This window comes from Lissotriton helveticus, chromosome 12 (genome assembly GCF_964261635.1).
Source record: "Lissotriton helveticus chromosome 12, aLisHel1.1, whole genome shotgun sequence".
Classification (NCBI taxonomy): domain Eukaryota; kingdom Metazoa; phylum Chordata; class Amphibia; order Caudata; family Salamandridae; genus Lissotriton; species Lissotriton helveticus.
The window spans coordinates 105,064,568-105,087,636 of NC_136073.1; the positions used below are offsets into that span (position 1 = coordinate 105,064,568).

The 23,069-nt window shown below is 43.1% G+C and overlaps 1 protein-coding gene across 1 annotated transcript in view; it reads right to left on the minus strand.

Moving 5' to 3' along the window:
• Window positions 1-842: 842 nt before the first annotated feature.
• LOC144798548 (voltage-gated potassium channel subunit beta-3-like) overlaps window positions 843-23,069 on the minus strand; it is a 202,731-nt gene continuing 180,504 nt past the window's right edge. Inside the window, exons 13-14 of the mRNA XM_078669482.1 lie at window positions 17,022-17,110; window positions 843-1,551 (exon numbers count right to left, since the gene is read on the minus strand). Of these exons, the coding sequence (XP_078525608.1) occupies window positions 1,462-1,551; window positions 17,022-17,110 (179 nt within the window). The 3' untranslated portion in view covers window positions 843-1,461. The remainder of the gene's footprint in view (window positions 1,552-17,021; window positions 17,111-23,069) is intronic.

Genomic DNA, 23,069 nt, shown 5'->3' on the forward strand with positions numbered 1-23,069 from the left:
TCTGGATTTGTTGTGTGCAGAGGTCCATAGTCTCATGACATTTAGTGATCTCTTATGGACTATCACCAAGTTGTGCATTGGGAGTAAGTGTGATCTGTTCTGGTCTCTGCAATTTTGGGAACAAGACTACAGATTAGAGCTGAGACAGAAGACGTTACAAAATGTTGCAATGTCTGCAAGAAGAGTAGAGAGATCCGAGGACTCTCTTAAGTTGCAGCGAGGATAGAAGAGGGGCAGTAAAATAAACAAAATGTAGTTGTGTCGATTGTATACACAAATAAAGAATAAAATAAATTCTCATCCCAAAAATGTGACAAGGCTCGTTTGGGCAAAACTAAATAGGATGGGATTAAGTAGGAGGATAACAAGGCGTCATTTATGGAGATGTTTGTATTTTTAGGGCCAGGAAGGGCGGTAAGTGCATGGAAAGCTTCTGAGCAGGAACAGTGGAAGCAGAATCTAGAGACCTAAGTTGCCCTGGATATGACTTTAGACAGAAAAAATGTACCTTGTCTGCTGCTGTATACTATTGATGAATCAACATATAACATGAACAATGAAAATCTGCTTTTTCAAAAGTGTGAACTCTTTTCAGTATAAGGGTTTTGGTCTGCACCATGTGCCTATTTTATAAATCAGCAGGTCTTGAGTTTTGGTAGTCATGTGCTATCCCCTCTGACATCTCCTCCAGACCCTTAGTGTAAAACAAAAGGGAGTCAGAAGCATTCTATTGTACAAGACTTGTTGTGTTGTGTGTAAAATTATACGGTAAAAATCTGTCCTGTTGAAACCCAGATGCAAAGCTGCACTTTTCCTATGTTCAATCCAAAAGTAGTCTTAAAAAATATAGATATATTTGTTTAATATGCTGCTGGTTATCCGTGACACAATCTTCAGAAAATACATGCGCATGCCTAGGGACTTGTGCTTGTTTGCCCACAGCTGTGGGATTGTTCATGCACTCATTTTGTTAAAAGCACGCCCTATTGGTCATAAATCTAACCCTAGCGCATCCCAACTTTGTAAAAAATATTTTTGTGAATATGATCGGAATCACATGCCGCAGGGAGGTAGGAGTAAGAAAATAAATAATGTAGACACCTCAAAGAAGAAATTTGAAGCACGTATTTACATGTCGGCATTACTGATTCGCTGGCGCGGTCGAGGCTGAGAGTGAAGACAGCATTGTGCCGAATGGCTTTCAGTTCAATGTTAAAATGGCGGCTGCTACCCTGAGCTCCAGCACATGGATAGGAAGACGAGATTTGCTTGAAAGGTCATGCGTTAAAGCAGCGGGCATAGCTGGCCGGGTAAGAAGGATGAGAGTGTTCATTCTCCACCTGACCCCGCTGCAAAGAAAGCCTACACCATTTCCAGCAGCCAATGGCCCTCCAAAGCGCTCTACGATGTATGATGATCCCCAGCGGTGGAAGGAGAGGCGGGAGAACATGCAGCTGCTCCCTACGCCCTGGACTCCTTCTTCACACTGGGCTTATTGCACAGGATAAGGTCAATCTCGGCGATGGTTTGGGCTGTCAGCTGACCCAGCACCTGCAAAGAAGGGGAAGTATTGTCATTAGGTGTCTCAGTAGGGTATCTGCATGCCTTACTCCAACAGTCACATACCTTTCTCATTGTCATCTCTAATGCACCAGATGTTTGTGCCCTATTTCAGCTACTGGGATCTCAGATCATCTCAAATAATGTAACTTGTAACTGATTAGAGGATATTGTACTGATAGAGCTCTTACAGCACTCTACATTGTATTGTTGCATTATACTCATAATCAAACGTATCTACATGTGTTTTTTTATTGTTTGCAGTGTATTTTGTTTATCAAATGCATTTATATTTTACATCTTAAACATAGAAAAGCAATGTACGCCTTTAAATAGAATTTACATGTATTAGAGACACCATCATTTCTGTATGCATAATGTGCAGGATGACATTATATTCTTATCAATGTAATTGTGTGTGTTTAAGTTGCTTGCACTGTAGGCCCAGAGCTACAAGTTGTTGAAAGTTTCGAAATCCCTGGTCGCTAAAAAAAATAAAGAAATGAATCTTTTGTGTGTGCCGGAACAGTATGCTCTCATCCCACTGTAGGTACAGGAATTCGACTTCATTATTCTTACTTTAAGGAGATAACCGTAATGTCTTGAAGAGTCTGAGAAGCGGGAAGGGAGGATATCTTCTGTGCCTGGCCTATCTGAACCTCTTTACTTTTTACTTTTATTTCATTTGTATAGCGCATAAATCACCCGAAGGTCTCAGAGCGCTTACAGAGAAAGTCCTACAAAAAACCAGAGCAGGCCATAGACAAGAGCTAGAAGAGCCATGTTTTTAACTGTCTGCGGAATCTCAGATAGTCAGGTTCCATCCTAATCTGGAGGGGCAGAGAGTTCCATGCTTCAGGAGCTGTTTTACTGAAGGCTCTATCTCCATTTCTGGTGGTACGCACTCTGGGGACACTTAGGAGGTACTTGGTAGATGATCTAAGTGTTCTCACTGGGTGGTAAGCCTTAAGTTTTTGTTCTAGGTAGGCTGGGCCATGGCCAATTATGGATTTGTGGACCAGGCAGCATAGTTTGAATTTAATACGTTTTAGTATTGGGAGCCAGTGCAAGGTTCTTAGGCAGGGTGATGAGGGGGTGCGAGGGGGAAGGCCAAGCACCAGTCTGGCAGCGGTGTTTTGTAGGACCTGTAATCGGGTCAGCAGGGTGGTATTTGTTGAGGCCAGGAGTGCATTCCCGTAGTCAATTCTACTCATAATGAGTCCCTGAACTAGAGGCATGCGAGCTGAGAGGGGGAGCCATTTAAAGATTTTTCTCAGACTACACATGATGCCGTAGCTGGTGCCAACGACTTTATTAATATGCTCAGACATGGATAGTTTATTGTCTATAATTACCCCTAGATTTCTTACTGAGGATTTAGGTGTGGGGCAAGTGCCAAGGGAAGTTGGCCACCAGTCATCGGACCAGAAATTAGCTGCCTTTCCAAACAGCAGGACCTCCGTCTTTCCTGCATTCATCATCAGGAAATTTCTGGTCATCCAATCCTGGATGTCTAGCATACAGATTTTAAAACTCATTTTGGTTACGTCCGGATTCTGTTTGATAGTGATCAGTATTTGTGTATCATCCGCGTAGCACATGGTTCCAAAGCCGTGTGCTCGGATGACTTTAGCAAGAGGGGATACATACAGGTTAAAGAGCGTAGGGCTCAATATGGATCCCTGAGGGACGCCCTTATCGTTGTCATAGTGTTTGGAGGAGTGGACACCAATTTGGACCATAGACCGTCTGTTGGACAGGTAGTTTTTTATCCAGCAGAGTGCGGAGCCTCAAAGCCACTAGAAAACAAGAAGACTGTAATTAAAGAAGTAACGGAAATCTACTGGGGAACCTTGCAAGTGAAATAATTTGTCATGTGATACATTTAGGAGGGGTTGAGTTTTGTCCTTTTGTATTATGCGAAGGGACAGAAAATCAGACTTCTAGATTAGGAGAAGGAGCATCTTAAGAGCGAGCTCCATAGCCTTAAGCTATCTTGACCCATTTGACGTGAGAACTTCTTAGGAAGTCTACACATGCTGGCACCTTTGGGGATTGATGTAGGGTAAATAGGCAGGAACCTCAGAGAAAGAGTAGTGTAGGGAAAGATACATAAGCTTTCCTTCCTAATGAATAAGGAGTTAGACTCAGCCTCAATCCTGTGTTGTATTTTAATTCTGTAATTTGTTACATTATGCCTTCTGTGCCGAATTAATTATATGGGTAAATTCGGCTCTGTATTGATCTTTATGTACCTATATTTGCTGATTCTTCGATGCGTTTACATTCAATTATTTTTGGCCTTATAATAAAATCCATAAACTGGAATTTGGAGTCTGTGGTCTTTTAAACATGACTAAATTGTAAGTATAATCTTGAAGTGTTTATTCCCCTCAACAACTTTCAGCAGGCAAATAAAAGACCATCAGTGCTAAACTTGGAAGGGAAGGCAAGGCATAAATTTAGCATAATCTTATGTCATAAACCTACTCCTTCGCTTATTAGTGACTTCTCCATTTCTCAATCTCCATTTTCTTCATAATGCCCTTTCTTATCCATTGAATCAGACCCAAAACTCACATGTTCTTCTATCGAGGTTGAACAAATACTTGTATCCCATTAGACATCATGTATCATTTTTGATGCCTCTCGGCTCTCAATCACAGTTGTGCACAACATACTCTGTAACAATACAACGCCCAATCACAAAATACCTACTTCAGTAATGATACCAAGATCTTATTTTTATTTTTTTAACAATGACATAGTAGCACCATTCCTCTATCAGCAGTGACATCATACTTGCTCGTTCAATGAAAACATTATATTCCAACACATTTTCTACCTTATTATGATAATATTCCTGTCTTAAATGTAACAAAATGGTTACTTATTAGTTGGAGTAGTGTTTTGCAGCATGAAATTTTCTACATTCTCATGCTGTAAATTATTCTGTGATCAGGCAGGTAGGTTTGGAATACTCTTCATAGTCATCTTTTTCTCTTGTCTGTTTTTTTGTTGAACATCATATGTGGCCACTTGGTGCTATTTGGTGCTATGTCCTTTCCCAAATGCCATAAGGCAAGCAACCCGGAAGCCAGTGTGCTTGGTTATCATCTTCAGATTCTTTTTTTTCTCTTGGTGACTTGTCTTATCATTATCGGCTTCCTGCTGTGTTTGAAAGGTATCATAGCAACTTATTTTTTGGGTGGTGGTGGGTCGCATGTGAATACAGAAAATTGTTTGAGCTCGAAAAGTACTCCTTCTGGTAAGTAACCATTTTGTTGAGCAAAGTTAATCTTTTCTGGATGGGCATTCTGTGCATTGATTGTGTAGCAGTATCCTTGGAGGTGAGGTTGAAATTAAATTGAGGTTGTAAACATATGTTTCAGTACTCTTCGTCCCACTTGAGACTCTTTGTTCACTTGGATGTCCACAGAGATGCGTTTTGTGAAGGTGTGGATGGCCGCCATACATATATGGTTTATTAGAACATTTGCTTGAAAGACTAGGGTGGCTTATTTTTACCTTGGGGAGTGTGCTCTGGGTCTTGTATCTAAAACACAAACAGTAGGATTGTATGTACTATCCACCTTAAAATGGTGACTTTTGTCACAGTGAGCCTTTTATTTGCAAATGATACAAAGAACTGACTTTTATTTTTGACCTCTTTCGTCCTTTCTAGGTAGTATATGACTGCCCATGTACATCCAGTGTATGCAGGGTTTTTTTTGGCTTGCCTTTTTGGTAGTTGGAAGAAGCCCGGGAGCTGATTTTTTTTATACACGCGGAAATATTTTTCGACCTTTAGAAGGAAACACAGATTAGTCTGCATATTGAGGTTCCCCATGAGCATCATTGCTGATCTTTGCTCCTTCTAGAAACCATTTAATAACTGGTGTCTTGAAAAAGCTTCTCCCTATATGTCCTCTTTTGTAGGCTACTATTGCTGCCAAGTGTACTTTTAGAGAAGCATATGTGAAACTGTTAACTAGGAGGAACCACAAGACATATCTCTTGCATTTTGTTGTGTAGAATTTTTTTTACTTGGCCTTCGAGCATCCTTTAGGATGTCCATGGATTGCTTTGGGAGGTCCAGGTGACCAAACTCTATCGCTTTAGGAGCCAGATTGTTAGACACAGACTGCTAGTTTCTGGGTGATGGACCCTACTTCCCTACATGAAGATTAGGTTGTCTGTTGCTGGTAGTCTTTTAATCTTTTCCAATGCCACCTTCACTAGAACTGAGAACCACGTCTGGCTTGCCCCCAGTCAAGTGATCTGGGTTAAATCCATCATTGTTTTGCTCACCATGCCACCCCAGTTTAGACCTGGCCATATGCAAATCAGTCTTGACCCTGTGCCTCATGGGAACAGTCCAGCCGGAACTGCCAAGCCAGGTCCTCCCTGGACCGGGGTGAATGTATGACATTGTTCTGCATTCTCTCCATCAATAGTTCTTTTTGCATTTGTCACCCCGAGTGGGATGGGTATGCTCAGACGTGAGTTCCGTGCCACTGGAATCAAGTTATCCTGGCTGAAGAGGGGTGAAACCCCGAAACCAGTCCTAGGATGCTTGTTTCCATTCCAGGGAGGACCTGGCATGCAGTTCCTTTGTGCCACATTATATTTTCACACATAACCTGCAGTTTGTTTCCTGGGATTTAGTCTGAATAGCAGACTAGGTCAAACAACAATGTCCCTTGTTATTATGTTCTGGTCAGGCACTGGCACCTAGACACAACACAGAAATGCAGCTGTTGTTTTTGAATATGTGAACCTTGTCATATAGGCATGCGCAACACTGTAACACAGAGAGAGATCCATTTTTCCTGAGAGGAGAGCACGCTGTATCTGAGATGAAATACATTCATCTGTGTATGCTAAGTTACGGGGTCCGCTGCTAAACCTAGCGATCTTCACTGAATAATTGGTTTTGCTTCTGTTGAAGGGAAATGGGGGTTAGGCTATACTGTCTTATAATATGACAGGGCTTTTCATCATATATATGGTATATTAACAATGCTGATAGTATTTCTGCTAGGCAGTTATTTTCTAATTGTGGCACGTATAATGAATGTCAGAGCATGATAGTTTAAATACACATTTTAAACTTCCTTCGTGTCTCTTTCATATCTTATTGTGGGCGCGTACGAGTGTGTGCAAAAGAGATTGTCCTGCCACCGCGATCCCTGAGAGGGTCCCTGAGATCCCTGAGAGTGTTGTGTCCTGGAGTGTCAATTCACTTGTTCCTCTGTTTATGCGTAGGAGGGCAAGTGAGTCACTATAGCTCATCAAAGGATCACTGACAGAATATCGAGGAGCAAAATATCGACCTGCCAAAATATCGTGGAGAAAATATAGAATGCCAGAATATCGAATTCCTATCTACAAACAGTTAAGTACAAAAATATCGAATCCAAAATATTGTTGTAAAAAATATAGACAGTCAAAATATCGAATTTTTTAAATGTCTTAAAAGTAATTTAAAATTAACATAATAATAAATATAATTAATTTAAACATACTTAAAATACTTAAATAAACGTATAATTAATAAATAATTAATGTAACTTAAAAAAATAATAATAATTTTAATACATACATATATATATATATATATATATATATATATATATATATATATATATATATATATATATATATATATATATATAGATAGATGTATATACTATATATAGATATATATACATATTATTACCAAAACATATACAATATTTTTACTGTAGGATAGCGAGAGGGTTAAATTTACTATTCCCACTCCAGAGAGTGCAACAGTAGGGAAAGCATTGGATAGCGTAGAGGTAAAAATTACTTTTCCCACTCCAGAAAGTGCAACAGTAGGGAAAGCATTGGATAGCGTAGGGGTAAAAATTACTATTCAGACTCCAGTGAGTGCAACAGTAGGGAAAGCATTGGATAGCGTAGGGGTAAAAATGACTATTCCCACTCCAGAGAGTGCAACAGTAGGGAAAGCGTTGGATAGCGTAGGCATAACATTTACTATTCCCACTCCAGTGAGTGCAATAGTAGGGAAAGCATTGGATAGCGAGAGGGTAAAAATTACTATTCCCACTCCAGAGAGTGCAACAGTAGGGAAAGCATTGATAGCGTAGAGGTAAAAATTACTATTCCCACTCCAGAGAGTGCAACAGTGGGGAAAGCATTGGATAGCGCAGGGGTAAAAATTACTATTCCCACTCCAGAGAGTGCAACAGTAGGGAAAGCGTTGGATAGCTTAGGGGTAAAAATTAATCAAAAATGTCACATATTATGTTCAAGTACAGGTGATCATGCTGATACACAGCAAAATGGTATAATGTAATCTGGGTTGGAATTCCAAGATGGCTTTGCCCGTAAAGGACACTGCAAATAGAAAATGGGATAGTAGTTCGAAATGGTTCCATGAATACGATATGCATATATGCTGAAATAATGAACTGTGATGGGAGCGTATAGGTAAACAGGCAACCCAGGCTTTGTTGTGTAAATTAGCCGATACACGGCGTGTAAGCGTGATCCTAGTAACGTGCATATAATTTACATTATGCGCGTAAAAAGCCTTTTTCTTTGATTACGAAATAATTTGAGCATTTCCGTGGCGTAACGAAGTAATTATGTAATTATTTATGTACTTGAACGAAATGTGACATACATTGTGAACAACATCCAATATGGCGCATGATTGTAGTCCCTTGTTTGTTTTCACTACTTATGCACGCAGAGATCGCTGTTAAAACATGGCGTCTTCCATCAATGTTTGTAACATTGAGGAAGGCGGAGCACCGAAACGCGTCTGTTGCAAATACTTGAATTAAACATCTAAGAACTACCCCCGGAGTGCGTGGTTTCTATATTCAATTTGGTGGAAACCTTGAGCAGTATATATATATATATATATAGAGATATATATACATATTATTAACAAAACATATACAATATTTTTACTGTAGGATAGCGAGAGGGTTAAATTTACTATTACCACTCCAGTGAGTGCAACAGTAGAGAAAACATTGGATAGCGTAGGGGTAAAAATTACTATTCCCACTCCAGAGAGTGCAACAGTAGGGAAAGCATTGGATAGCGTAGAGGTAAAAATTACTTTTCCCACTCCAGAAAGTGCAACAGTAGGGAAAGCATTGGATAGCGTAGGGGTAAAAATTACTATTCAGACTCCAGTGAGTGCAACAGTAGGGAAAGCGTTGGATAGTGGGAGATTAAAAATTACTATTCCCACTCCAGTGAGTGCAACAGTAGGGAAAGCATTGGATAGCGTAGGGGTAAAAATTACTATTCCCACTCCAGTGAGTGCAATAGTAGGGAAAGCATTGGATAGTGAGAGGGTAAAAATTACTATTCCCACTCCAGAGAGTGCAACAGTAGGGAAAGCATTGGATAGCGTAGAGGTAAAAATTACTATTCCCACTCCAGAGAGTGCAACAGTGGGGAAAGCGTTGAATAGCGTAGGGGTAAAAATTACTATTCCCACTCCAGAGAGTGCACCAGTAGGGAAAGCGTTGGATAGCTTAGGGGTAAAAATTACTATTCCCACTCCAGTGAGTGCAACAGTAGGGAAAGCGTTGGATAGCAGGAGGGTAAAAATTACTATTCCCAGTCCAATGAGTGCAACAGTAGGGAAAGCATTGGATAGCGGGAGAGTAAAAATTACTATTCCCACTCCAGAAAGTGCAACAGTAGGGAAAGCGTTGGATAACGTAGGGGTAAAAATTACTATTCCCACTCCAGTGAGTGCAAAAGTAGTGAACGCGTTGGATAGCGGGAGGGTAAAAATTACTATTCCCACTCCAGAGAGTGCAACAGTAGGGAAAGCGTTGGATAGCGTAGATGTACAAATTACTATTCCCACTCCAGTGAGTGCAACAGTAGGGAAAGCGTTGGATAGCGTAGGGGTAAAAATTACTATTCCCACTCCAATGAGTGCAACAGTAGGGAAAGCGTTGGATAGTGGGAGAGTAAAAATTACTATTCGCACCCCAGAGAGTGCAACAGTAGGAAAAGCGTTGGATAGCGTAGAAGTACAAATTACTATTTCCACTCCAGTGAGTGCAACAGTAGGGAAAGCGTTGGATAGCGTAGGGGTAAAAATGACTATTCCCACTCCAGAGAGTAATTTCAAATTAATATAATAATAAATATAATTAATTTAAACATACTTAAATAAACTTAAAATTAATAAATAATTAATGTAACTTAAAAATAATAATAATTTTAATACATATATATATATATATATATATATATATATATATATATATATACATATTATTAATAAAACATATACAATATTTTTACCGTAGGATAGCGAGAGGGTTAAATTTACTATTACCACTCCAGTGAGTGCAACAGTAGAGAAAATATTGGATAGCGTAGGGGTAAAAATTACTATTCCCACTCCAGAGAGTGCAACAGTAGGGAAAGCATTGGATAGCGTAGAGGTAAAAATTACTATTCCCACTCCAGAAAGTGCAACAGTAGGGAAAGCATTGGATAGCGTAGGGGTAAAAAATACTATTCCGACTCCAGTGAGTGCAACAGTAGGGAAAGCGTTGGATAGTGGGAGATTAAAAATTACTATTCCCACTCCAGTGAGTGCAACAGTAGGGAAAGCATTGGATAGCGTAGGGGTAAAAATTACTATTCCCACTCCAGGGAGTGCAACAGTAGGGTAAGCGTTGGATAGCGTAGGCATAACATTTACTATTCCCACTCCAGTGAGTGCAACAGTAGGGAAAGCGTTGGATAGCAGAGGGTAAAATGTACTATTCCTAGTCCAATGAGGGCAACAGTAGGGAAAGCACTGGATAGCGGGAGAGTAAAAACTTACTATTCCCACTCCAGAGAGTGCAACAATAGGGAAAGCGTTGGATAGCGTAGGGGTAAAAATTACTATCCCCACTCCAGTGAGTGCAACAGTAGGGAAAGTGTTGGATAGCGGGAGGGTAAAAATTACTATTCCCACTCCAGAGAGTGCAACAGTAGGGAAAGCGTTGGATAGCGTAGAGGTACAAATTACTATTCCCACTCCAGTGAGTGCAACAGTAGGGAAAGCGTTGGATAGCGTAGGGGTAAAAATTACTATTCCCACTCCAAAGAGTGCAACAGTAGGGAAAGCGTTGGATAGTGGGAGAGTAAAAATTACTATTCCCACTCCAGAGAGTGCAACAGTAGGGAAAGCATTGGATAGCGTAGAAGTACAAATTACTATTCCCACTCCAGTGAGTGCAACAGTTGGGAAAGCGTTGGATAGCGTAGGGGTAATAATGACTATTCCCACTCCAGAGAGTGCAACAGTAAGGAAAGCGTTGGATAGCGTAGGGGTAAAAATTACTAGTCCCACTCCAGTGAGTGCAACAGTAGGGAAAGTAAATACTTCATATATGAATAAAATTAAATTAAATATTAATACCAATTACAAATAATATAAAATAATTAACAATTTTATATAATATATTAATGAATCAATTAAAATTACAAATGAAATTTAATTATTTAAAAAAATTACCTACTAATACCAACATTTTACCAATTAACACTAAATTAATTAACAATTAATAAATAATTAAATATTACAACAAAAATAAGCAATACATACATTTAAAAATGTTATTCTTTATAATTTAATTACTTCCCACACTATTCCCCTATAAACGCACAACACACTACTAATAAGAAATTGATAAAGTTAACATAATGATCAATTAATCAATTAATTAAAACTAATGACCAATTATATTTTAAATAATTATCAATTAATAATTAATTACCAATTAATTAAAAATAAATACCAATAAATAAATTAACATATTTAATTAATTATATTGATATTACTTCCCACCCTATTCCCCTATAAACCCGAAACAGAAAATACATTAATTTAATTAACATAATTATCAATTAATCAATTAATTAAAATTAATTACCAATTATGTTTTAATTAATTACCAAGTAATAATTAATTACCAATTAATTCAACGTAAATACCAATAAATAAATTAACATATTTATTAATTCTATTTAAATTACTTCCCACCCTATTCCCCTATAAACCCACAACCTGCTACAAAATTATACTACGCAAAAATTATATACAATTAAATTAATTAATTAAAATGATTTTTAAAATAAATATACACTTTTCACACATATAGTAACATAAAACACACTTTAAAAAATTGATATTAACTTACTTACCTCAAATTCGATATTTTTGTTGTCTATATTCTATCCATTCGATATTTTGTCCATTCTATATTTTGGATTCGATATTAATGCTATTCTATCCGATATTTTGCTATTCCATTCGATATTTTTGTAGTCTATATTGTGTCCATTCGATATTGTGTCCATTCTATATTTTTGACTCGATATTTTGCCCATTCGATATTTTTTATTCGATATTATGACTGTATACCCTAGTCAGACTCGTGCTCATGGTACTGAGGTGGTATGGTGACTCAGTCCCTAACTTCTGTTGATCTATGACCCCAAGCATAGTTCTGTTCCTGAGCAGAATCCCTGCAACAATCTCTGAAGGCCCTTACTGCAGGAACACCTTTTGACGCACTTGTTCATTTATCTCCCATCCGTGTTAGATGGATGCTTACCTGTTTAATCTGTCTGCTTACCCGTTTTCTACACTTGGCAGGTGAATTGCTATCAATGTTTTCTTCCCTGACTGGCCCATCTCCAAATCCCCTGGACTCATTTTGGCTGCATATGTAACCTTCTCCCTCCTGGTTTGTTCAGATAGAATATTGTGGTCAGGTTCTCAATTTGGATTTGCACCCTTTCTCCCCACCTGCATCTAGATGGCCTCTAGGGCCAGGAAGACTGTCTTGAGCTCCAGGACATTTGTGTGAGCTCTGCCATGTGTGCTCCCTGACACATGCTGGATGCATGCATAGTGGTGATAGTCGCGATTGGAGTTGGCTGTTGTCCACATCCCAACATGTTATCTCTTCCTTTGCATTTAAACTGCTAGATCTTCCCCACTCACCGTTTGCTGTGACTATTGATTGTGGGTCCATTCCTGAAGTCTCCTACGTAGTCTTGCATGCGCAATCAGCGGGATGCAGGAGGTCACCATACCCTATCATTTTCCCCACCACCCTCATCATCAGACACTGCACCTTATGGTAGCGGTGAGTCTGATCTGTTCTTTAATTGTTAGAATCCTCTTGAGGGTGGGAAATGCTCTTGTTTCCACTGAGTTGATCCTTGCCTCTCATAAGATCTTTCTCTCACTGGCTGCGTTGATGACTTTTCCAGTTTTATCGTGAACCTCAGTGTGTGAAGGGTGTCTATGACCATCCTGAACCTTCGCTTGGACTGGGAGAACAAGCATGGCTTGACAAGTCAGTCATCTAGGTAGGGGGAAACATTTATCAATGTCCTTCTGAGGCATACCACTAATGTGGCTAGGCATTCTTTAAATACTCTGGGTGCTAACTTGATCTCAAAGGAAAGCACTCTGAACTGATAGTGGTTTTGGTTGGCAACGGACCACAGGTACCTTTTGTGTTTGTGGTTCATGGGGATGTGTGAATAAGCATCCTTTAAGTCTATATTTGCCATATAGTCCTTCTTAGACAGCCGCAGGTTGACCTCATGGAATGTTGTAATTTTAAATCTGTGTGGTTTTATGAATTTGTTGAAGAAGCAGAGGTCTAAAATTGGTCTGAAAGAACTGTTCAGTTTTGGAACTATGAAGTATGCGGAGCAGTTTTCCTGATTGATTTCTGCTATGGGCCCAATCTCTATTGCCCTGCTTTGTAAAAGCCCCTGCACTCCTTGTTGCAGGCATTGCCTTTCTTACTTCGAGTGTGACTTTTTTCTTTGGTCCACCTCTTCTGGTGTCTTTATCAGTTTTGTGAAATAACTGTGTTGCAAAATGTTGAGGATCCATTTGGCTGACGTGGCACCCCTCTACTCCTGTAGGAAGGTAATTATTGTTTCCTCTACGCATGGTTTGTGTTTTAGAGGGGCTGGTATATGAAGTCACTCATTTCAGGAGCTTGCTTCTAAGGAGGGTAGGCCTCTCCCTCTTGCTTTACCCTAAAAGGGCTTGCACTGAGTTGCTTGGAGCTGCCCCTCCTGCATTGTTTTCTGCTTGTGCCCTGCATGTTGGTAAGGTGCCTGTGGCAGTGTGCTCTGCAAACATCCCCTTCCAGATGCTATCCTCATGGTGATTATCTATCTGCGTTGGTGATCTCAAAACTACAAAGCCCCCATGGCTTTTGCTGTGTAATTATCCTTTTTAAGCTATTGCAACCTATCATTTATCACTGAGCCATACAGTTGTTCTCCGATGAAGAGGATGTTGATTGTGCGTGCCTGCGCTTCACTCTTGGAACCTGACATTCATAGCCAGGAATGTCTCCTCAGGGTTGTATCTCTGACCATCTCCCTGCTGGCTTTATCTGCAGTGTAAAGGGCAGACTTCAGGCAGATGTTGGCAATAGTCTTCCCCTCTTACACAAGTGCAACTGCATGTTTCTGGAACTTCTCTGGAAGGTGATTCATTACCTCTCCCATTTCTTCCCAGTCCTGGTGGGCATACGCATACCGGAGAGCATTGGCGTTTGTGATCCTCCACTGTGTTGCTGCTCCCCTTCCATTGTATGCCCCAACCATTTCCACTCTCTGTCTCTCTTTTTCTTGGGGTCTGCCAGGAGATGTGGGAACATTGATCCTCTTTCTTGACATGGTCACAATGATTGAGTCTTCCATTGCATTTCACCGGCAGCACAGTGGGTCGGTCCTTGGAACAGTGTTTATACTTCTTTTCAGATGGCATCCTGAAATGTTCCCTGGTCCTCCGGGTTTTTGTTCCTCAAAGAACATCTCATGCTCTTCTTCTTGTGGCCCTGGCAAGGTGGGTGGCTCGAGTTGGCCCTACTCTGCCTCCTCTCGTCTCAGCTCACCTGAAGACTTCAATTAGATCCAAAATTCATAAAGTAATCCATTGAAATCCCTCTTTTTTTTGTAGGATTGCTGCCATTTCTGCTTCAAGGGGTCTTTTCTTCCACTTGACATCTCTTCTGCAACAATGGTATTTGGAAGCCTCTTCTCATCCTCTTTCACTGTGGTTTCTTGGCAGGCAGAGGTTGCAGACCTGACGGTTGTCGTTCTGGGCAAATTTATGGTGACACATGAGGCTGAACTTAAAGGGAAGGTTCTCCATTTCATTCCATGGTGAATGTGCCCTGTCCTTGAATTCAAATGCATGATCATATGCCCACATTGTCCACCTATTATTTTGATGATCTTCAGTATTTTTTGGTTATTTCTCTCATTGCTATCTATGGATTTCCTTTGTAGTGGAAGTTTCCCTTGCTGTGCTCTGTGATTTGTTGAACTTCTCACTCTTCCTTTCCAGCATCTGCAAAGCTTCAGCTGATGCTTCCAGACCCAACAACAGACGATAGAATCTGAAAATGGTGAGGGTGCACATCTGACACATTAGAAGGACAGGGATAGCACCAAAGGACCACAGACAGCACCCAAAAATAAAGCACAAGTGAGAAAAGGAGGATTAGGAGGAGTATACCGGACCCAATCACTAGACGGTGGAATAATGCATACCAAATGAATCCAGAAAAGATTCACGTTACAAAACCTCATAATCTCAAAATTCATTCATTTTCTTGCCAGAGGGACCTTGCAACCTTACCTATCTGTCATTGGTGACATCATAATTCTAGCTTTTGGCAGTGTTAACATCCTATGAAAATGGTGAGGGTGGTGAGGATGACTTCTAGGCTGTTGGATGGAATTGAATGGAATGGAATTCATTCTTGGCGGCTCCTTGTAAATAGAATGGAAGTTGAGTTAAGAATGGTGTGTCTTTGGGAGGGTATATGGAAGAGCCCACGCCTGCTGGTTCTGCAACGGGTAGACAAGGTAGATAGAGGGGCCCTTGCATGCTGGTTCTGTAAAGGATGGCAATATCTGGATAAATGCAAGACAGACATCTGGAGGGTGGATAGAAGGGGAGACAACTAGAGTGGTTCTTTACAGAGTGGATATAATGGGGTTGTTAAATGGTGGCTTTTTATAGAGTGTAAGGAAGGAGATTCATGAATTGTGGATCCATAGAGAGTGGATAGAAGGTGTTCAAGCATATTCGTTCTTTTGTGGGCATACAGAATGGGGTCTACACATGGTACTTCTTTGGAAAGGTGAATGCAATGTGGTACATGCATGGTAGATACTTGGGGGGTCAATGGAAGGCAATATGCTTGGGGGTTCTCTGGCTTTTCTGGATTGGGAGCTGTGCATAGTGATTCTTTGTAGGGTAAACAGAATGGTGTAAATGCATGCAAGTTCTTTGGAAGGCAAATAGGAGATGAATGCCTACACAGTAGACTTTTAAGAGGGTGGATAAAAGCAGAGCCATACACTGTGGCTCTTGGAGGATAGATGAAATGGGAGCCGTCCATGATGGTTATTTTCTGTTTAAATGGAAGGAAGCCATGCATGGAAGTTGTTTGGATGGTGCTGGGCAGGGACGGAGATCCTAGTTCTCAGAAATGTGAATGAGAGGGATCCATATTCAGTGGTACTTTGGAAGCCACTTGAAATAGGTCTCTGTATCAAGGGTCTATAGAGGGTAAACGGAAGTGATGAATGTTAGTGGTTCTTTTATGGCTGTGAAGAAGGAACGCCATATTCTTTGCTTGATGCAAGGCAGAGGTTAATGGTTGGTAGTTCTTTGGTTAATAGTGGGTGGGAATACATGCAGGTGGTTCTATGTCTGCTTATTAGGAGTGGTTCCATGCATGGTGGATACAAGGATAGTGGATGAAAAGAAAAAATACATGTGGGTCTTCAGAGAGTGAATAGAAGGAGGTCATTGTATGGTGATTGCACTGTGCCGGTATTATGGTTTCAGCAACTCCATCTCAAATTCTTCACAAGTGGTTGGATGGAAGGTGTCTACACATGGTACTTCTTTGGAAAGTGACTGATGGGAATCTCTACCTAGTGGTTATCTGCATAGTGATAGCAGGGTTCTTGCTAATGCTTCTCTGTAGGAGCTGAGAAGGACGTCCTGCCTACTGTTTAGCTCGCGTGACTGGCTGGGTGATTGTTTCCTAATGGATGTTTGATTGCTTCTCTGGAAGAGACTAGAAAGAGTTCTATGGAGGATGACTGGAGAAGGGCTCAGACTGCAGTCTTTTACTGGAGTTTACTGGCCTCTCAGTACCCTTTCTTAGGCGAGAAGTGAAAGAGGGTTTTTGGGCACAGGTGGTGGGAAGGAGCCTTGGTCTGCTTTCCTTCTCTGGGGTCTGGATGTGAGGTTATCCTTGTCTCTCTGAAGGCTTAAGGCCCTTCCTGTTGGCTTCCTGTCTGTGGTGGTCACAGCTTAATGAAATCACTCTGCAGTGCCTACTGGTTGTTACAATTGACCATCTTACCTGAATAGAGCCCAGGTTTTCTAGCAGTTGTTCAGGACTTGAGACCCCAAGTAGTACCGAGCTCACGCCCTCGCTCCTCAAACACCAGGCTGTGGGACAGGTGAAAGAGAGGTGTTATTTTATGTTGGTATTGTTGTTACCTGTTCTGTTCCATATCCTAATCGGACTGGTGGCCGAATGGCCAAACCTCCAATAGTCCTTACTCTCTCAGCCTGGCAGAGTAGTCTCTGCTGCTGACATACTTAAGGTCCGCCCATAAATGAGGCTGCAGACTTCAGTTTGGCGGAGAGGGTACTCCGTTGCAGTCATGGCAGAGTACCTTCTCCACTAAACTCTAAATCAACCCGAAAGTCCCTTGGGTTAAAGGAATTGGGAGCACACCACATTCATATTAGCACCAGTTCTCATGTGTGTATTCTGATCTTAGCAGTTCATAGTAGTTTTAGTAATCACAAGTGAAAAGTGTTTACCATCTGTGGTACCTCAGCCAGTGCTGGACAGTGCTGTGTTTCGTAGTAAATGCCGTTCATAAATTTAGAACAGCTCTAGAGAAGTATGTCAGGGGTGCATGAGGTGAGATTATGGTTTTTCTGATTCTTTGTTGTAGAACTGTATGGACAGGGTGCTTACATGATGTTATCTAGTTTACTGCCATGCAGTGGATTGTCTACTAGGCACTGTGTCTTGAAATATGCATGCCTAAGTGGTGGCTAATGACGGTTTATCAAGACCATGGTGATGTGATCAGAGCAAATCAATGAAAAAGTGATGAGGGACTGGGCCCTTTGGAGTTAGAGAATAGTCTTGACAGGCAACAGTTTGGTGAGAAGTGGTGGTCATGAGGATTAAAGTTATCTTTAAGGAGAAGGGAAGGATGGACTCACTCCTTAATTCGCGGTTGCACATGGTGGATGATACCCTTTGAAACAGTGTTGTCTGCAGGTATGTAGGAATCTAGGCCAGGTAAACTTAAGATGCTACCCTGAGGTGTTATGCTTGCAAGATTAGTTAAGGGGCCCTGTATATGTTGTGCTAATTCACACAAATAGGCCAGAAGAGCAAAATCTTCATTAATGCATCACTTCCTGAAGGCCCAGCAGTCGGTCTGTGATTTATTGCTGAGTTCCGTATCATCAATACACATGTGATAGATGATGTTTTGGGATGTCTGTGCTGGACAACATATGTGCTGGGGAGGACATGAAATAAGTTTAAGGCCTGTGGGACCACACAGGTGATGTTGAATGTTTTGGGCAGGAAGAAACCAAATCTGTCTGATCCATGTGTCAAGGAATGAGGCGGAGCAAATGAGAGGTCATCCTTTAACCCCAGACACATTTGGCCCATTGCTTGTGTTGGTATGATCTCTGTGTGTGAGTATGAATAAGGACAGTGTGTGTTTGTTTATTACTAAGCATGAATTTACTTTATTGATTTATTATTGTAGCGTATGAGCTGTACCCAGAGCTAACCGCCATAGGTTGTCTTGTGGGAAATGAGCACTCTAATAAAGAGAGGCAGACACTGGATTCCTTCACAAGCTGCCCATCATTGTCTTTCCTGGTATCATCAAAAGGCGTAGCAGTCTCATAGGAGAGGCGGTCTGTCATGATATAATATCATGCTGTGAGACCTGGTAATTCAACAGTGGGCATGTGACACTCTTTCCCCCAATAAGTGTAGGCATTCCTTGCGCCCATCCGGGGCACTCAGTCCCCCTTGAACAGCTGAAGATTTAGCTAGTGCAAGATACTGGCACTGCACCTCAAGTCACTCAGCCGGTATGTGTGGTCATGTCCCCCATCATTGCTCTGGGTGTGTTTATTCACATCCCATAGTCAATGGACAATCTGAGCTGTTGGAAGAGTGCATTCCCACTGAAACATGTTTGGTAAAGAAAATAACAGTCAGTGCGATGCAAATTTACTGGTGTGGTGAGCACACTGTATACAAACCTGGGATCATCATCACATTAAATCTACAAGAGGGGGCGTGGCCACGGCGGCGACCGGAATGTCTGCTTCGCTGTGAAGCTCCTCCATGCGGGCTCCGGTAGGCGGCTGAAAATGCAGTAACAACCGCTCCTCGACCCCACATCAACAGCACATCCGACAGCTAGAGCCGCCCTGACCATCCGGGCGGTTCCTTAGAAGCGGGGACAGGCTGGTGTGGACGCATCGGCGGAGGGGAGCTGAGGCCGGTGGGCCTCGGCGCCATCTTTCCCTTTCTGCTCCTGATATCGGGTGAGTGCCTCTCTGGGCTGCGCCGCTGACCCTGCGGGCCCTCATCGCTCCGCCTGCGGGCTCACGCATTCGCGGTGGGTGCTCCGTGGGCCTTCGGGTTGTGGTTCCGGGCTCTGGTGCGTTGCCGGTGCTTTTCGGGCCTAGGCGCGACCTGGAGCCGGGGCCTCGATTTGGAGGCTTGCGGTAGGGCTGACGCGGCGGATGGCAGTGCTTGTTTGGCGGGGGGGCTGTGGGGGTGGGGGGTGATGACTCTGGGGGGGCCTCCCTGGTATCATTGGTGGCCCCGCCCGTGTAACACATGGACAGACTGTACATTCCCCCCTGTGCTCCCGCAGTGTTGGCAAAGGTGCAGGCTATGGAGATGCACAATTTGGTCACCGCCATGGATTGCTGAAGGGGTGTGCTCCCTTCTGGTGAATTGACTCTCCGACTGCTGCCCCCTTCATGTGTGGCCCCTGACTGGTGCACACCACGAGTGGTACTCTAAGGATGGCCGCGTGATTAGAAATGCTCCTTCCCCTTTCACTGAACTGCGTGGCCTGGTGACACACTGCGCACTAGATCCAATTTGGTCCTACGCTCCCCATAAACGTCTGGTCTTGCATCCTGATTGTGCTCCACCTGGTTCCCTGCCGCACACGAGATCCGTGCTGGCATCGCGCTTTTTACAATATTGTGATTTCATTGGATTTGGCCATGGGGAAAAGAGATCCTAACCAGAGGAAGCTAAGCTTTGACAAATCTTCGCTATTGGTGACGGACCCTCCGCCTAGTTCCACTGCTGGGGCGGCATGCGCACCGGAGGGGGGGGGTACCGCTGCTATGGTTGCCACCATGATGGGTGAAATGCACGCGGGCTTCAAGGCTCTTGATACGCGCTTTGACACCCTAGAACAAAAACTTGCGGATATGGGCTCCAAGGTGCAGGCCCATGACAGACGCCTTGGTGTGGTGGAATCCAGGGTCTCAGACGTTGTAGACGGCGCGGCCAAAACGCTTAAGAGGCTGGAACGTGTGGAGAAAATTCTCAAAGATGTGGCTATCAAAAATGAGGATTTGGAAGCGCGTAGCCGACGCAACAATCTACGCATAATTGGTGTGGCGGAGACGACAGCGACGGGGCGTTTTGACACTTTTGTTGAACAATTGCTTTTTGAACTGTTCGGTAGGGAAACATTCACAGATGGCTTTGTCGTGGAGCGTGCCCATAGGTCGCTGGGACCTAGACCTCGCCCCGGTCAAGCTCCGCGCCCCATCATTGCCAGGATCATGAACTTCCGCGACCGGGATGCCGCGCTCCACGCCGCGCGGGAGGCAGGAGAGGTGAGATGGCAGGGTGGCACTCTGTCCTTCTTTCTAGACTTTACGATGATGGTGCAGGAGGCGAGGCGCAAGTTCAACGGCGTCAAGGCGACTCTGCGCAATCTTGGTTTGAAATATGGAATGTTGTATCCTGCTAGACTGAAGGTGGAGGTGAATGGCAGGTATCGCATTTTTTAATCCCCCGCAGATGACCAAGACTTTTGTCAAGGCTAGAAGAAACAAGGCTCCCCTTCCGCCTCCAATAATGCGCCGCACTCCCCTCCTCGAGTGGACACGCAGAACAGTGTGGACCTTTTTGCAGAAACTGGTCAGGGCTGATAATAGTCACGTGCTCTATGGCTTGACTTTGCTGCTGTTGTTTCAAAGTTGATGTGGTTTACCAGTGGATAGTTAAATGGCCGATGCCGATCGAGCGGCCTGGCTGGATTGCCCGCATGGGGTGGCGTTGCTTACCCCTATGGCTCATGCCTTATTGTCTTCCTTTCCTGGGGTTTTCTTTTATTGGAAATGTTATTGTTTCAAGATATGGTTATTGTTCTTGACGATTTGCTGGTTACGATTGTGCGCAATTGGGGATTGCCTCTCCTGTGCTGTTGGGAGGCTGGGTGGCGGGTGGGGGCAGGGGTATGTTATGCTTTTTGAGCTCTCTTTTTGTGTGAGTGATTGTGAGAATGCTGGGAGTGAGGTGCTGGGATCATTGCTACTGGACAGAATCTTTGCTTTTGTGCTATGGCCAGAATAGGTAGGCAGTCTGGCCCGTCCAGACTTACGTTGATGTCTTGGAATGTTCGGGGCTTGAACACCACACGGAAACGCAAGCAGGTATTAAATTATGCAGCGCGACACTGGGTGGATGTCGTCTTTCTTCAGGAGACACATTTGGCACCATCGGCTAATGTCTCAGTGGCTAGGAGTTGGGGTACACACAGAATTTTTTCCAATTTTAGCAGTTATGCTAGGGGTGTTGCAATCTTAATACATAAGCGTGTTCCATTTGTGCTAACTGGAAATGTTACGGACAGGGAGGGTAGATATGTGCTGCGGACTGGAGTATTGATGGGGTTCAAGATCGCTATGGTTGGAGTTTACGGGCCTAATGTTGATTCCCCCGCTTTTTTTCAGGAACTTCAATTGTTACTCCTCAATTCTGACATAGATCTGCTGGTCATGGGGGGCGATTTTAATGTAGTGCTGAACCCAGACAGGGATAGTACTTCCACCTCCTCGGACTCCAAAGCCCGGTCCAGAAAGGTGCTCGCTGATATTTGCTCACACTTCTCCCTGATAGACATAGAAGCCAGGATGCACCCCAATGCGCCGGAGTTTACACATCACTCTGGGTTCCACGGAACTAGCACTAGAATAGACTATTGGCTGCTCTCTCCGGGAGTCGCTGGATGGGTGGATACCAATTCTACTCTACCACAAACTTTATCGGACCATTCCCCCATTGTACTGACTCTGCTGATTCCCAGACTGGGTGGTCATGAGACACAGTGGCGATTCCCGGGAAGGGCCCTGCTTGACCCAGTTTTTAAGGAAGATATCCGCAGCGCTATTGAGGAGTACTTTGATATCAATACTGGTTCTGTAAGCACTTGGGCCATGCTGTGGGAGGGATTCAAAGCCACTATACGAGGGGCGTGCATCGACAAACATGTGGGTGTCCTGAGGGAGATTCGTACCACTCTAACCCGTCTTGAAAGAGACATTGCTGGGATTGATAGGGAGCTGCATGGGGGCCTGTCCGAGGTGACAGAGGCCAAGCGGTTGGAATTGCTGTTGGAATTCAGGGATACTGCTGATAGAGAGCTGAAATTTATGGGTAAATATCACACGGCGCGTCAGTACGGGGAGGGAGATAGACCAAGGAAGCTTCTTGCGCAATTGCTTTGCCCCCCCTTGACAAGCGGCTTACATTACAGACATAGTGGACACGCAGGGCTCCCGCCATCACTCCACTCCTGAGGTTTGCAGCACATTTTTGTCATACTACCGAACTCTTTACACGTCAACACTTACGGGCGAACACCGCAACCCTGGACCCTATTTGAACGAGATTGCAATGGTGTATCTTGAGAAGTATATGCAGGACTTTCTTGCTTCTCCAATCACCCCAGACGCTATAGTGGAAGCCATTGATTCTTTGAGGGGCTCTTCGGCTCCGGGACTAGATGGCTTTTCAGCCGACTTTTACAAGGAGTATAAGGAGGAATTGGTGCCCAGATTGGTCGAGGTCTATGCAGAGGCCCTAGAGGCCGGCATGCTGCCCCCTACACTTAGAGAAGCGGTAATTGTGCTTCTCCCTAAGGAGGGGCATGACCCCTCGTCTTGTGGATCATACAGACCATTGTCCCTATTGAACCTGGATTATAAGATTCTTGCCAAGGTTCTTGCGATTCGGTTATCGCTTCTAATGGAGTCCATTATTTCCCCGGCGTTGTCCGGATTTGTTCCACATAGATCCACCTCTTTTAATTTG